General features: G+C 40.6%; 1 protein-coding gene across 7 annotated transcripts in view; it reads left to right on the top strand.

The window, feature by feature from the left end:
* DACT1 (dishevelled binding antagonist of beta catenin 1) overlaps nt 1-14777 on the top strand; it is a 143890-nt gene that overhangs the window by 37131 nt on the left and 91982 nt on the right. The window contains exons 5-6 of one of the 7 annotated variants that reach the window (XM_063644569.1): nt 4759-5107; nt 9094-9142. The exons of 4 other annotated variants lie outside the window; for them this stretch is intronic. In XM_063644569.1, the coding sequence (XP_063500639.1) occupies nt 4759-4773 (15 nt within the window). In that variant the 3' untranslated portion in view covers nt 4774-5107; nt 9094-9142. Of the gene's footprint in view, nt 1-4170; nt 4727-4758; nt 5108-9093; nt 9143-14777 lie in introns of those variants that run through there. 2 more of the 7 variants (XM_063644568.1, XM_063644570.1) reach the window with 2 other exon arrangements.

Here is a 14777-nt window from a genome sequence, read left to right as displayed (position 1 = left end):
TGCAACAACTTGTACTTTGGTGTTTGCCAAAAGGTGATTTTTCTATTTCCATCATGCCTTCTCTCTGATGTATTCATTTAGCCAACTATTTATTTATAGCTTTATGGGCTAATGGAATTTGCTTTCTTCTATAAGCTATAACCCATTGCTATCACTATTTTGTTATTTAAGGTGTTCCATATTGGGCTTCTTCATGATGACGCCTGTGTTCTTTCTAGATGCTCTCTCTTTTTTTTTTGAGACAGAGTCTGTCTCTGTCACCTAGGTTAGAGTGCAGTGGCACGATCTCGGCTCACTGCAACCTCCTCCGCCTCCCGGATTCAAGCAATTGTCCTGCCTCAGCCTCCTGAGTAGCTGGGATTACAGGTGCACGCCTCCACACCTGGCTAATTTTTGTATTTTTAGTAGAGACAGGGTTTCACCATGTTGACCAGGCTGGTCTTGAACTCCTGACCTCAAGTGATCGCTCCACCTCGGCCTCCCAAAGTGCTGGGATTACAGGCGTGAGCCACCGCACCTGGCCTTTAATTTTTTTTTAGTACTTACTCCCTGGTACCACTGAAGTTCCAGGCTCATCTTGTACTTTCCCTACTCTACCCCAAAATGTTTCTTTGTTTTTTTGTTTTGTTTTGTTTTTTAACAAACAAAACATCGCAAAAATCCTCTGTAACCTGTGAACACTTCTTATTCAAATTATTTTTTGTTTCCCACAGTGGATGTTTTTACTGTCCTGATGTGGGACCTATCAACCCTATATATATTTCCATCCATGACTTCATACATTGATTACATGTCTATGTGTCCATAAATAATACAGTAGGGCTTTTTGCATATTTTATGACTCCAGGTAAATGAAATATTATAAATACATATAACTAGACTTTTTAAACAAATTAGTGTCAGTATGTGTGGCTCAAAAGCTCATTCATTTTAACTGCTGTATCACGTACCATTGTAAGATTAAAATAAATGTATTTATATTTTTTTATCACTTCATAAACATTTTGATTGCACCCAATTTTTGCCCTTATAAACATGTTCTTGTAGGCTATCTCCTGAACTATTATGTTACAGTTTCATTGGGTTATATACTTAGAAGTATAATTACTAGGCCTTAGGGTATGCATGTATGTCTTCAATTTCATTAGATCTTGTCTCCAAAATGGTTTTTTAATTTGTACTCCTACCAGTGATATGTGAGAGTCCCTGTGTCTACGTAGTTTCCCTTGGTATTGTCAGTCATTTAAAATTTTTGCCAAAGTGGTAGGAGTGAAATGGTATTTGTTGTTTTTATCTGCATTTCCTTAATTATTGGTGAAGCTGAGCATCTTTCATCCTTTGTGGCCATTTCTCTTCTGTAAGCTGTTCATAATCTTTTGCCCGTTTTTCTGTTGGATTATTGTCCTCTTGTTGATTTGTAGTTTTTCATGAGTTCCAGCTACTGGCACTTTGTTATCTGTGATGCAAGTATTGTCTCTCAGTCAATTGCTTGTCTTCTAACATTGCTTGAAATGTCTTTTCATCATTTTAACTTCAATTCGGTCTTCCAAGTGGGTTTGCTAATAGGACATATTAATAAAGTGGCTTTTTACATGCTACTCATAAATCAATTTCTTTTAACTAAAGTTGTTCAAGAGAAGTTTGAGACAACTTGATGAGTTTGAAATGAATTTTTAGACTCAAGGGTCAGAAATTCACTCAGAGATATTTAAAAAGAAAGAAAGAAACCAAAAAGCAACTTTGATCCTTTCACAAGTGAGGTGTAGCCTTCATCTGTTTTGTTTTTTTTTTTTTTTTGTAATATAATCTGAGGCTGAGAAAGGGCTCTTTGATATCTGTAATATCCAATTTAAAATTCACTGAATTCTAGAAATAAAGACCTAGAAGGAACCACAGGGACCATCTGGTTCAACCCTCTCATTTTACAGGAAATAGAGGCTCAGAGAGATGAAATAAAATATTTAGGGCTGAAACCTAGTTTCTTTTCCTTAAAGATTTCAGTTTTTAAAAGGATGGATTTAGCTCTTCATTCCTCCAAGGGAATGGGACTTTCATAAATTGACTCGGATACACATAATCTTCTAGAAGTTTCCCTATTCTTTTGAGGTGTTCCCCTGCCCCCCATTTACTAACACTCTTGGAGTTGCATATAAATCCTGGTCAAATGCTTTGGACACATAGCAACTAATATTCCCCTGAATCTACTGGGTACTATAAATCAGCCTGCAGAATGGATGGGGGACTTCCATTTTCTCTTTGTTTTCTTTCGTCTCTTTCTTCTTCCTTTTCTTTTATTTATTTATTTTTTATTTTATCAAGCTCCATTTCCCTTCTCTAGGGAGAGTATACAATAATATTCTTTCTTAGACCCTGGAAACTTGGGTTAGAAATACATCTCTCCAGATGGTTAGGGGAGAGTCCCTTGAGCCAGACTAAAAGCCCTCAATATTCTTTTTTCCCACTTATTTTTCTTATGCCGGGTCCACATCTAAATAGCCTAAAAGCTCATTTTGGTTAAATCAGTTTTCTTTTCTAAATAAAGTGCTGCACGAGGGGTTTTGTTTCTAGTTAGAATCCTTTTAGCTCTAAAATGTCTGTGAATCTAGGGTAAGATTCATCAGAAGGATGTTGAGAAAAAGCAGAGCAGGCAACTGACTGTAAAAATCCTTCGGGACTGCTGGTAATGACCGTGTATCTTAACTTCCCAGTGCTGTTAAACCACTCCTGGATTACCCGTAAGCTGCTTTCTGTAGTGCTTGTCAGATTTCTCTGGGTCCTAACTTTAAAAAACCGCTCTCTACCACCACCACTACCAACTCAGTATGCTAGAAACAAGACTTAGCTCCTAGAGGACAGTCGCTGCATCTTAGTCATTTTTGTTCACTTGTGCTGCCCAGTCATAATGATGACAGTGGTGGTGATGGTGACAAAAATAAAAATAAAATAATTATGCTTATTACATGCCTGGCACTGTTCTCAGTATTTCACACATATGAATAACTCATTTAATTCTCATGTCTAAGAGGTAAATTACTATTATTATCTCTATTTTACACGTGCAGGCATAGAGAGGCTAAGTCATTTATCCAGAGTCATACTGTTTACCATCAAGATCCAAACGGAAAAGAGATGACACATAAAGTAGTTAAATTGGGAGGTTTATTTACAAAGCAGGTTGGCTACAAATGTGGGTATAGAGGAGGCATTGACAGAGCTAGGAGCAGGCAAGCTGTTACTACCTCTAGGCCTGAATGGATGAGGGAAGGGAGCCGTCAGCAGAACCCAGAAGGAGAGAGAACTGTGTGAAGCCAATTGCACATTGCACAGGGCAGTGATTTCTGAGCAGGTACACTCCCAGTCTATAGCAATCTTGCAGAGAAGGAGTCAAGGGAATAAACACCCTAACCCCTTTCTCTGCCGTCCTTCTGCACTCCTGACAGGCCCTTTCAGTGGCATACTTTGGCAGACCTTCAAGCATCCTGAAGACCACTGATGCCATTCATGCAGTCCAGCACCAGGGCAGAGAGCAGAGTTCATATGGCACACACCACAGTTAAGTAGTAGAGCTTTGAACCCGGGCAGTCTAACTCCAGTGTCCATATTCCTAACCACTGTGCCAAATAATGCCTTCTATATTAAGGAGCCACTGCAGTACACAGTGACTAGCATGTAACTGGAATGTATTAGATAACTCATCAAAGAGGTATGACTTGCTCAATAAATGACTGGACAGCTTCACCTTCTGCCAGCGCATGTCCTGATGGCAAACAACCACGTTGATTTCATTACTGACTTACTTGTGTGTTGCTAGTTTGATCTAGAAAGGATTAGAAATTATTGGACTCATCTTCTCCATCATTAATCATATTTCTGTTTTCATTTTTCAGATAAGGCAAAAATTGACTGATTTTTCTCCAATTATATATGCTTTTGTCTAGGTGTATTCTCTTGATGATTATTCCAAAATAATTGGATTACAGCTGCCCTGCAGTTGCAAGTTGCTTGAGGTTAAATTGCTCCCTTTCAGTTTCCAATTTTGGGGGAGATCACTAAATTAAGCTGAATACTTAACTGATTTTTATAAGCAATTGCCAATTACTTCAGGAATCACCCATCACTGGTATAAAATGTTTTGATATTGTTGTTTTCAACTAAGTTTCTCTTTCACAGAATGGAAAAAATCCTGGGACACTATGTGGTCATTCCAGAGAAGGAAAGCTAACATAAGGAATTTTTGATTCTGTATGAAAAGTAATTGAGGAGGAGAGAAATGGAGGGTGAATTCCATCCTGGGAAAGTGGCCTGAAGGCACAGTTCATATCAGAGGCTTCATCAAGGAGGTGACCCAAAGGAAATTCAGAGTCTTAACCCTCTCCTTAAGGACAGAGGAAAGAAAAGAAAGTAGGAGGAGAGCACGAGTGCTGTTTTAAAAAAAATACTTATGCCTTTGATTTTCTCTTTTAAACTTTGGGACATGAAAAATTGCCAACAGGAATAAGAATTCTGATTCAAATATGACCATACAAGTTGTGATTTATTTTGAAGTCCCAAACACAAAAAATAATTGAGAAAGGCAGGTATAACAGTCTCCAACTTCTTCAAGTTTTGTGTACTAACAGCATCTGCCCAGTAGCTCCAGAGGGGAAAAAAAACCCCAAGACTAAGGGGGCAAAGAGCTCTCTTTTAATAAAGGAACTCACTGCCTGAGAACAGAACAGCTAAGGTGCTGTATTGAAAGATCTTTCCTCTCAATTACAGAAATACAAAGCATAGTATGGAACTGTGATTCACTCTCCTTTTTGAGATGTGAGCTGCATTAAATCGCCAAAGTCTGTGAAGAACAGCTCCAGCGATATGGACCACGAAGCCATTTCAAGGATTGCTCAGGAGTCTGAATCTCGTTGTTCAGCAAAACGGTCATGAACAATTGAGAACTGGTGTGTTCAGCGGGTGGCACCATGCCACCATGGCCCAGTAAGGGGAACAGAGGCTCTGTGGTGTGGTGGGCAGCTCTACCAGAGGAGTCCCAGTCAGAGATTTCATTTCTTTGTTCCCACTCCTTCCACTTCCTTTAGGAAGAGGAAGTTGCCAGCTGCTTCACATGCAGGTGAGGCCACAAAATTATTCTGAAGCACATTTTTCTTGTTACTTAAAACAATCGCTTTCATGGCATCCCTTAGTTGCGTGTGTGAATGAGTAGCTGTCATGGTCTGGGGAAGAGGTATGGTTAAGATCCTGAAGCCGGTTCTCAACCAGCCTTCCTGGGGTCGGCTTGCTCACTTGGAAGTGACTATACATGTGAACTGATCACTAAGAGGGGAACATCTCGGCTTCAGGTCTTTTGAGGATGGAGTGCGGTGGGAGAGGAAGGGATCACCATGCCTCGAAGAGCAACCGTAACGGAGTTCTCTTTGGCATTCATGGTAGCAGCTTGAACTGAGATCTTAGCTGAAAAACATTGCTTTTGATCCAACTTTTTGGATAGTTTTCCTGGTGCAGGTGATACTTCCTCTCCCTTTAGCCAGTATCTTCCTAGTTAACTACAGTCTGAATTTCTATTTTTCCACACCTGTGAGAATGGTCATAGCAGTCCTGCCTGTCAGACTCATCCGGGAGGGCTTGGCTCCTGGTGGATGTAGCTGAGCAAGGAAAGAAAAAGCCTGAATGGAGAGTGTACTAGCTAGTTCGGCAGAAAGGTTCTTTATTGAACTTTAATTTAGGGAGCAGACAGTCCAGCCCTGAAAAGTTGCTAACATCTTAGCCTCTATGGTTCCTATGGGAGCTAGAAACATTGCCCAGGTTTTCTGCACTTGGGAAATAAAATTCATCAGAAATATCCCACCAGAACCCCTCAGCTTCAGTCTGTGTCTTGAGATGGGGCTCTGCTGTATTGGACTTATTCTTCAGACACCTGAAGGGCCTAAGCAATTCCAGGATGCAGAGTAGGAAGGATGTTAGAGTCTTGTTGGATAGATTAGAAGTTCTGTTATTACTGCCACATGGGTGTTTTAGCCTCATTCTTTAGAAATTACTGATGTGTTATTTGCACCTCAAACTCTATAGATTGTTCCTTGTTTATAGAGCATATAATTTGCACTTTCATAAAAGGCTATTTGTAAAATTGTTTGTGAAAAATATAACAATTGGACATTTTTATCCCGTGCCAAGTGATTTGAATGCCTGGGTGCAAAGCAATGGATTAGTTAATTTTTGTTATTTTAAAAACTACAACCTATAGGAGAGAGGCGAAGGAATAAAATCCTTTATAATACTGCTGTAATTGCAGATACTTATTTGAAATTTGATTTAAAAAAAAATGCCAGGCTTTTCTTGGAAAGGTTTCTGCTGGCTTTGAACTTTTTCAGCTAGCATTTGTGGGGAGCTGGTTGGAGTCACCTGGTGCAGATTCCCGAAACAGACGTCACAATGAACATATTCCTAGTTGACCAAGTGGCTTAAGCGCTCCACAATAAGCAGGTGTGGTGCTGATACCCAAATTGAAATAGTGCTCTACTTTATGATTTGGGGCTAAGCAGCGAAGCAGGATCAGAATAAGGTACAAAGAGAGGCTTATAAATTTTCAGCCCTAATGCCCTTTTCCATGAGATCGTTAGATCAAAGAGAAAGCTGGAGTATTAGGATTTAGGGTCAATGAGACTGGCCTGAATTATGTGATTCCATACTGTGCTGGGGAAAAAGAATCACTAGATATGCTTTGAACAACTGAGATAAAATAGTTTTTTCCATCACTTAGAGGAGAGTGGGTTTGAGCCCCACAACTCTCTCTTGTTTCCTTAAATCAGGAGGGCAAGTTGTGGTCTGCTTTGATACTATGTCCGGACTTTTAAAGCAGGTTACTCACGCCAAACATATGTATCTGGCACTTTCTTTTCTGTAAAGTGGTGATCTCATGGGAGATTGTAGGAGAAAAAATGAGAAGTCAAGAGTGGCGCTGGTTGCCTGTTATTCCAGCACTTTGAGAGGCCAAAGCGGGCAGGTCACTTGAGCTCAGAAGTTCGAGACCAGCCTGAGCAACATGGTGAAACCCTGTCTCTACAAAAAATAACAAAAAAATTAGCTAGGTGTGGAGGCGTGTGCCTGTGGTCCCAGCTATTTGGGGGTCTGAGGTGGGAGGATTGCTTGAGCCTAGGAGGTTGAGGCTGCAGTGAGCTGAGATCTTGCAACTACACTCCAGCCTAGGTGACAAAGTGAGATCCTGTCTCAAAAAGAAAAAAAAGAGTGGTGCTGGTGAACTGAGCTGTTCATTCCGTGCACCTGGCATGCCTGACACGTGGTAGGTCCCAATTCAGTGAGCATTTATTGCATTTGCACTTATTGGTCCTTCATGTGTCAGGCAAGGTGCAGATTATAACATGCTGTCCCTGCCCTCAAGACACTTATAACTTTTTGCTTGCTCCATATAACTTTTTTGGAGACCAGAAGGCACTGGTGTTACACCTCAGTGATCTCAGGACTCAATTAAGCAATTAGTTACCTGTCTTGTGCCTAACTCCACGCTAGTACTCTTCCTTATCAGATGTTATTCTAGCCTTCAAGAAACTTGGCTTGAGACAAGAAAGGATTAGAAAATAATACCTGAACAAATATCATGGAATGCTCTAGCAATCAGGCACCCAAAGGCTGCTACTGCATGAAGATTTTGTCCACAAGGAAGGCAATATTGTGCTTTGTGGAGAAAGTCAAAGTTCTTCCATCTTCCCCGTGCTCCCTTTGCTCCCCAGGTGCAGAGTTGCTTCAGCAGCTTTCTTTGTGTTAGTAATTGGCTCTGAATACTTTCTGGTATTCATTAGTTCATTTATTTCGTATCTTCAACAAAATCTGTGTGCCTTCCATGTGTGAGGTATTGTGCTAGGGCAGGGAGAAGGAGCAGAGAGGAAGACAATGCTTACTTTCATGTAGGAGAGACGGATGTTAAACACATAATTACATACTGAGGTAATTGTATTTGTGTTAAATGGATGAAAGGCAAACTACATATTATAGGACCATATCACAGAGGATTTGCCATGGTTTGGAGAATCGGGGAGTTTTTGGAGTGAAGGATGTTTGAGCTAAACTTTGAAGGATGAGTAGGAATTAACTAGGGGAGGAACAGGGGGAAACGCTTAGACAGAAGGAACAGCATGTGCAGAGGCCAGGCAGGCAAGACCATGAGGGAACTTCATGGATCTTAGTTCTTATTGCTTTTCCAATGAGAAGCCTTCTGAGAATAAGAGATAGCACAGTGAGATGAGCTAATTTGCCTTTTTTTTTTTTTTTTGAGATAGGGTCTGGCTCTATTGCCTAGGCTGGGGTGCGGTGGTGCTATCATGGCTCTCTGCAGCCTCAAACTCCTGGGCTCAAGTGATCCTCCCACCTCAGCCTCTTGAGTAGCTGGTACTACAGGCATGCGCCACCATACCTGGCTAATTAAAAAAAAAATTTCCTTTTTTTTAGAAATGGAGTCTCATTATGTTGCCCAGGCTGATATGATCTTCCTGCCTCAGCCTCCTAAAGCACTGGGATTATAGACGTGAGCCACCAAGCCTGGCCCTAATTTGCATTTCGAAGCTATGGTCTGGGCACTGTGTAGAGAGTATGTCGGAGGGAGGAGAGAGTGGAGGCAAGCATGTCAGTGAGGGAGGAGGTGAAGGTTTCTTAAACTCTGTGGAGGAGATCAAAGGAAGCAGACGATTCATGACATGCTTAGGAGGTGAAGGTTTCTTAAACTCTGTGGAGGAGATCAAAGGAAGCAGACGATTCATGACATGCTTAGGAGGTAAAATAGGACTTGAAGATTGATTAGGTCCAGGGGTGAGGGAAAAAAAGGAGTGAAGGAAGCCAGGTCTGTGGTGGAGAAGGACCAGGTTTGGTGAATGGTGGAGAGGGGAAGAGGGATGATGAGCTGAGAGCTGGATATGATGATTTTGAGGCACCTTTGACACAAGTGAAGATATTCAGCAGGCGCATCACCATTGGAAACACACTGTTGCTTGGCTAACACAATTGACATTCGCAACACACTTTTTTCCCTTTCTCAAGTCTCGTGGTAGAATAAACCAGAAGCACTCTCATTTCCAATCTCCCTTACAGACCTAGTTGACCACTTGGGCCAGTGAAACAAAGGCAAAGCATATTGGTGGGTCTTTGGCTTTTCTGATAAAAGGAACAGATCCAAGTGAGGAATTGCTTCATCATCCCTTCCCATTTCATCCTGTCTTGAATGTGGATGTGATGCCTGGAGCTGCGGCAGCCATGTGATCTATCATGAGGTGACAAACATGAGAATCAAAAGCAAATGAGTGAAAACATCAGAGTGGAAACGTAGGAAGTGCCTTGGTCTTTGATGATTTTTCGGAGCCCTTGAGTGAATGCTGAGACCAATTGCTTCCAGACATGTTGTGACATAAACTGTAAATGTCTTTAAGGTTTAAGCCACTCTTAAGTATTCTGTTACTTGCAGTCAAAAGTAGTTTTTGTTTGTTTGTTTGTTTAGATGGAGTCTCGCTTTGTTGCCCAGGCTAGAGTGCAGTGGCGTGATCTCTGCCCACTGCAACCTCTGCTTCCCAGGTTCAAGCGATTCTCCTGCCTCAGCCTCCTGAGTAGCTGGGACTACAGGCACCCACCACCACGCCTGGCTAATTTTTCTATTTTTAGTAGAGGCGGCGTTTCGCCATGTTGGCCAGGCTGGTCTTGAACTCCTGACCTCAGGTGATCCACCCACCTCGGCCTCCCAAAGGGCTGGGATAATAGGCATGAGCCACCGCGTCCAGCAAAAGTATTTTTTAATAACAGTTTTGGGCTGGGCATGTTGGCTCATGCCTGTAATCCTAGCATTTTGGGAGGCTGAGGCGGCTGGATCACCTGAGGTCAGGAGTTCAAGACCAACCTGGCCAGCATGGCGAAACCCCATCTGTACTAGAAATGCAAAAAATTAGCCAGGTGTGGTGGCGGACACCTGTAATCCCAGCTACTCGGGAGCCTGAGGCAGGGGAATCACTTGAACCCAGGAGGTGGAGGTTGCAGTGAGCTGAGATCGTGCCACTGCAATCCAGCCATGGCAACAAGAGCAAAACTCTATCTCAAAAAAAAAAAAAAAGAAACCCAGAAATTTTATTGTGATGCAATTAACATATCATAAAATTCCCTCTCTTAAATTGTTAATTTGTTTTTTTAGTATAGTATTAGAACTGTGTAACCATCACCACTATTTAATTTCATAATGTTTCTACTACCTCAAAAGAAACCCCATATCCATTAACAATCACTTCCCCATTCTCCCTCTCCCCAACCCCTGGCAACAAGTAATCTATTTTCTGTCTATTTCTGTCTACAGGTGTGTCTATTTTAGACATTTTATATAAATGATATTATATAACATATGGTCCTTTGTGAATGGCTTTTTTCATTTAGCATATTTTGAAAGTTTATCCGTGTTGTATTATGTAATCAGTATTTTATTCTTTTTATGCTGAATAATATTGAATTGCATAGACATACCCTTTGTCAGTTGATGGACATTTGTGTTGCTTTTATTTTTTGCTCATTATAAATAATGCTGCTATGAACATCCATGTACACATTTTTGTGTGAACATATGTTTTCATTTCTCTTAAGTATATGTCTAGGTGTGGAATAGCCAGGTCATACAGTACTTTTTTTTTTTTTTTAAAGAGACAGAGTCTCACTATGTCACCTAAGCTGGTCTCAAACTCCTGTGGCCTCAAGTGATCTTTCTGCCCTACTCTTGAATAACTGGGATTACAGGCACCAGCTGCAGTGTCTGGCCCACATAAAAATGTGATGTTTAACATTTTAAAGAACTGCCAAATTACTTTTCAAAGCAGTGGCACCACCAGCAGTTCCCACCAGCAATGTATAAGGCTTCCAGTTTCTCCATATCCTCAACTCTTGCTGTCTATCTTTCTTATTTTAGTCATCCTAGGGGATGTGAAGTGATATTTCATTGTGGTTTTGATTTGCATTTTACTGATGGCTAATGATGTTGAACATCTTTTCATGTGCTTACTGGCTACTATGATTTGAACTTATGTGTCCCTTCAAAATTCATATATTGGAAATTAAACCCTAATATGATGGCATGAAAAAATGGGGCCTTTAGGAGTGATTAAGTCCTGAAGGCAGAGCGCTTGTGAATGGGATTGGTGATCTTATAAAAAGGCTGGAGGAAACTAGCTAGACCCTTTTGCCCTTCTGCCTTCCACCATGTGAGAGTGTAGTGTTCATCCCCTCCAGAGGGTACCCCAACAAGAGACAGAGACCAGGCCCTTGGACACTGAACCTGCCAGTGCCTTGATCTTGGACTTTCAGCCTTCACAACTGTGAGAAATAAATTTTTGTTCTTTGTAAATTACCCAATCTCAGGTAATTTGTTATAGCAGCACAAATGGACTAAGACACAGGCCACTTGTATATCTTTCTGGAAACATGTCTATTCTAATCTTTTGTTCATTTTCAAATTAGGTTGTCTTTTTAAGATTTCTTTATACATTATGGATACAAGTTCCTTATCAGATGTATAATTTGCAAATATTTTCCCATTACATATGTTGCATTTCAACTTTCTTGATGATGTACTTTGAAGCACAAAAGCTTTTAATTTTAATAAAATCCAATTTATCTTTTTTTCTTTTGTTGTTTGTGCTTTTGGTGTTATATTTAAGAAACCATTGTCTAATCCAAAGTCATAATGATTTACTCCTATGCTTTCTTCTGAAAGTTTTAGCTCTTAAATTTGTATCTATGATAAAATTTAAGGTAATTTTTGTATATGGTATGATGAATCCAAATTCCTTCTTTTGCCTGTGGATTTCCAGTTGTTTCAACATGATTTGTGGAAAAGATTATTCTTTCCCCATTTAATTGTGTTGACACCTTTGTCAAAAATCAATTGCGCTGAAATGTAAGGACTTATTTCTGGACTCTTGATTCTGTTCCACTGATTTATATATCTAGCCGTATGCCAGCATCACACTATCTTGATTACTGTAGCTTTGTAGTAAGTTTTGGAAATGGGGAGTGTAAGTCCTCCAGCTTTGTTCTTCTTTTTCAAAACTATTTTGGCTCTTCTGAGTTACTTGCATTTCTATATGAATTTTAGGATGAGCTTGCCCATTTCTGCAAAACAGGCAGCTAGAGTTTCAACAGGGATTATATAAAATCTGTAGATCAATTTGGAGAATATTGTCATGTTAACAATCTTAACAATATTAAGTCTTCTGATCCCTGTAAATATGGAATGTCTTTGCATTTACATTGATCTTTAATTTCTTTAGACAATGTTTTGTGGTTTTCAGAGTGTAATATTTTACTTTTTTAAAAAGTTTATTACCATTAATATTTTATTCTTTCTGATGCTACTATAAATGGAATTGTTTTGCTAATTTCATTTTCGGATTACTTATTGCAAGTGTATAGAAATTCACCTGATGTTTGTATACTGATCTTGTGTCTTGAAACTGCTGAACTTGTTCATTAGCTCTAAATATTTTCAGTGGATTCCTTAGGATTTTATATATATAAGATCCGGTCATCTGTGAATAGAAACAATTCTACTGCTTCCTCTCCAATCTGGGTGCCTTTTATTTCTTTTTCTTGCCTACTTGCTCTGGCTAGTACCGCCAGAGTATAATGTTGAATAGAAGTGTCAAGAACGAACATCCTTGTTTTATTCCTGATCTTAGGGGAAGGCATCCAGTCTTTTACCACTCAGCAAGATATTAGTTGTGGGTTTTTGTAGATGCCCTTTATCTGGTTGAGGAAGTTCCCTTCTATTCTTAGTTTTCTGACTGGTTTTACCATGAAAGAGTGTTGGACTTTTTGAAATGCTCTTTAAATTGTTTACCAAATTATTCTTACCTGATACTGTCATTGTAATACATAGTTATAGCCACCTCTCCAGGTAGCTCTAAGCCTGAGATGACAGGGTCAACTCACTACACATCTTTGTATTTTCAGAGCCATGAATAGTGCCTGTCACTTAATAGACGTACAATAAATGCCTACAGAGTAAACCAGCAAATAAATGCTACCAGGCACTGTTTGATAGGTTTAATGCCAAATAAGTGATGTGGAGTAGATAACAAAGAAGAAACTAGAAGAAGTGAGCCATTGTCGTAGCTTAAATACTCTCAAACTGGCTTGGTTTATGACATGCAGAGGTACAACACTTTCTTTTCCTCCTCTCCACGTTAATTTATAAGTATTCAGGATTCAATCTTTCGTTTGGGGGGGTGTTGGGTATTTCTGGATTTTGTGAGGTGAGGGCTGTCTATTTGGGTTAAGTGGTTCAGAGACCAAACATAATCTTCTCTCTGGGTGTTGGTAACATGAGGTGCTGGCAGCTGTTAAAAACCAGCTCTTCTGGCCAGGCACAGTGGCTCACATCTATAATCCCAGCACTTTGGGAGGCCGAGGCAGGCAGATCACTTGAGGTCAGGAGTTCGAGAGCAGCCTGGCCATCATGGCGAAACTCTGTCTCTACTAAAACTACAAAAATTAGCCGGGCGTGACAGTGCACACCTATAATCCCAGCTACGACAAAGGAAGACAAAGGAAAGGACTGTGAGCCAATCCTCTGGTGCTTCTTGGATCCCTTGATGTATCATGAGCACAGCCTTGGTGGTCATTTCTCACTATGGAGCCCCAGCAGGTCCAGCTGTCTTCCTCTTGACTCCCTGCATGGGAGAGAGTTTTTTTTTTTTTTTTCTTTTTTCTTTTTTTTTCTTGAGACAGGGTCTCACTCTGTCACCCAGTAAAGAGGGCAGTGGTGCCATCATGACTTACTGTAGCCTCAACGCTGAGGCTCAAGTATTCCTCCCACCTTAGCCTCCTGAGTAGCTGGGACTATAGGCATGCATCCCTATACCTGGCTAATTTTTCTAAAGGTTTTTTTGCAAAGACATGGTCCCAGGCTGGTTTCAAACTCCTGAGCTCACATGATCCTGCCATCTCAACCTCCCAAAGTGCTGGAGTTATAGGCTTCAGCCACCACGCCCATCTGAGAAATAGTATTTATTCTAGACTCTACGATGTTATTTTCCTTGTCCCTGTTGCAGGAATTTTTATTCTAATTTCTAATCCCTTGAACTTGATTTTCCCCTCACAAGTACTTACTCTCATGAAGGTGTTGCCTCCATGGCAGCTGACCTGATTCCCTTCCAGGGTCTAGGCCTTCTGGCGCAAATTCCCACACCCAAACCCATAGAGGCCAGAGAGATAAGTAATCAGTGAAGCAGGTGGATGGGGATCAAGGTGAAAAGGAGAGGGTTGTTACTTTTTGCTTTGTTTTTACTTGATGTATAGTTTTTGTTGTTTCTTGGAGATGGGGTCACTCTATGTTGCCCAGGCTGGTCTTGAACTTCTGGGCTCAAGCAATCTTCTCGCCTCAACCTCCCCAAGTAGATGGGATTACAGCCACAAGCCATCGTGCCCAGATCCAGTGTATTGGTTTTTAAAGGGAGAAGTTGTTACTCAGCTTGAGCTAAGAGTTGCCCTAAGGAAGACAGGATTAGTGTTGACAGTTCTGCTTTTAAAATAAAAGGCAGGGTGGAAATGTGGAAGTTCATGTGAACTCTCTGATTTTGGAACATTGGCAAATAATTCAGAAATTTTTACTGTGCTCTGCAGGGCCACAAAACATGGCTTTGGGCTATACATGGCCTGAGAATTGCTTGCTTGCAAACTCTGTTTAAGCTTTTGGAAACTGAAATGCAAGTGTCTGGCAGGCGATTTTGTTACAGTAGGTAGCTAGGCAG

This window comes from Symphalangus syndactylus, chromosome 8 (genome assembly GCF_028878055.3).
Source record: "Symphalangus syndactylus isolate Jambi chromosome 8, NHGRI_mSymSyn1-v2.1_pri, whole genome shotgun sequence".
Lineage (NCBI taxonomy): Eukaryota > Metazoa > Chordata > Mammalia > Primates > Hylobatidae > Symphalangus > Symphalangus syndactylus.
This window is presented reverse-complemented; position numbering and strand designations above follow the sequence as displayed.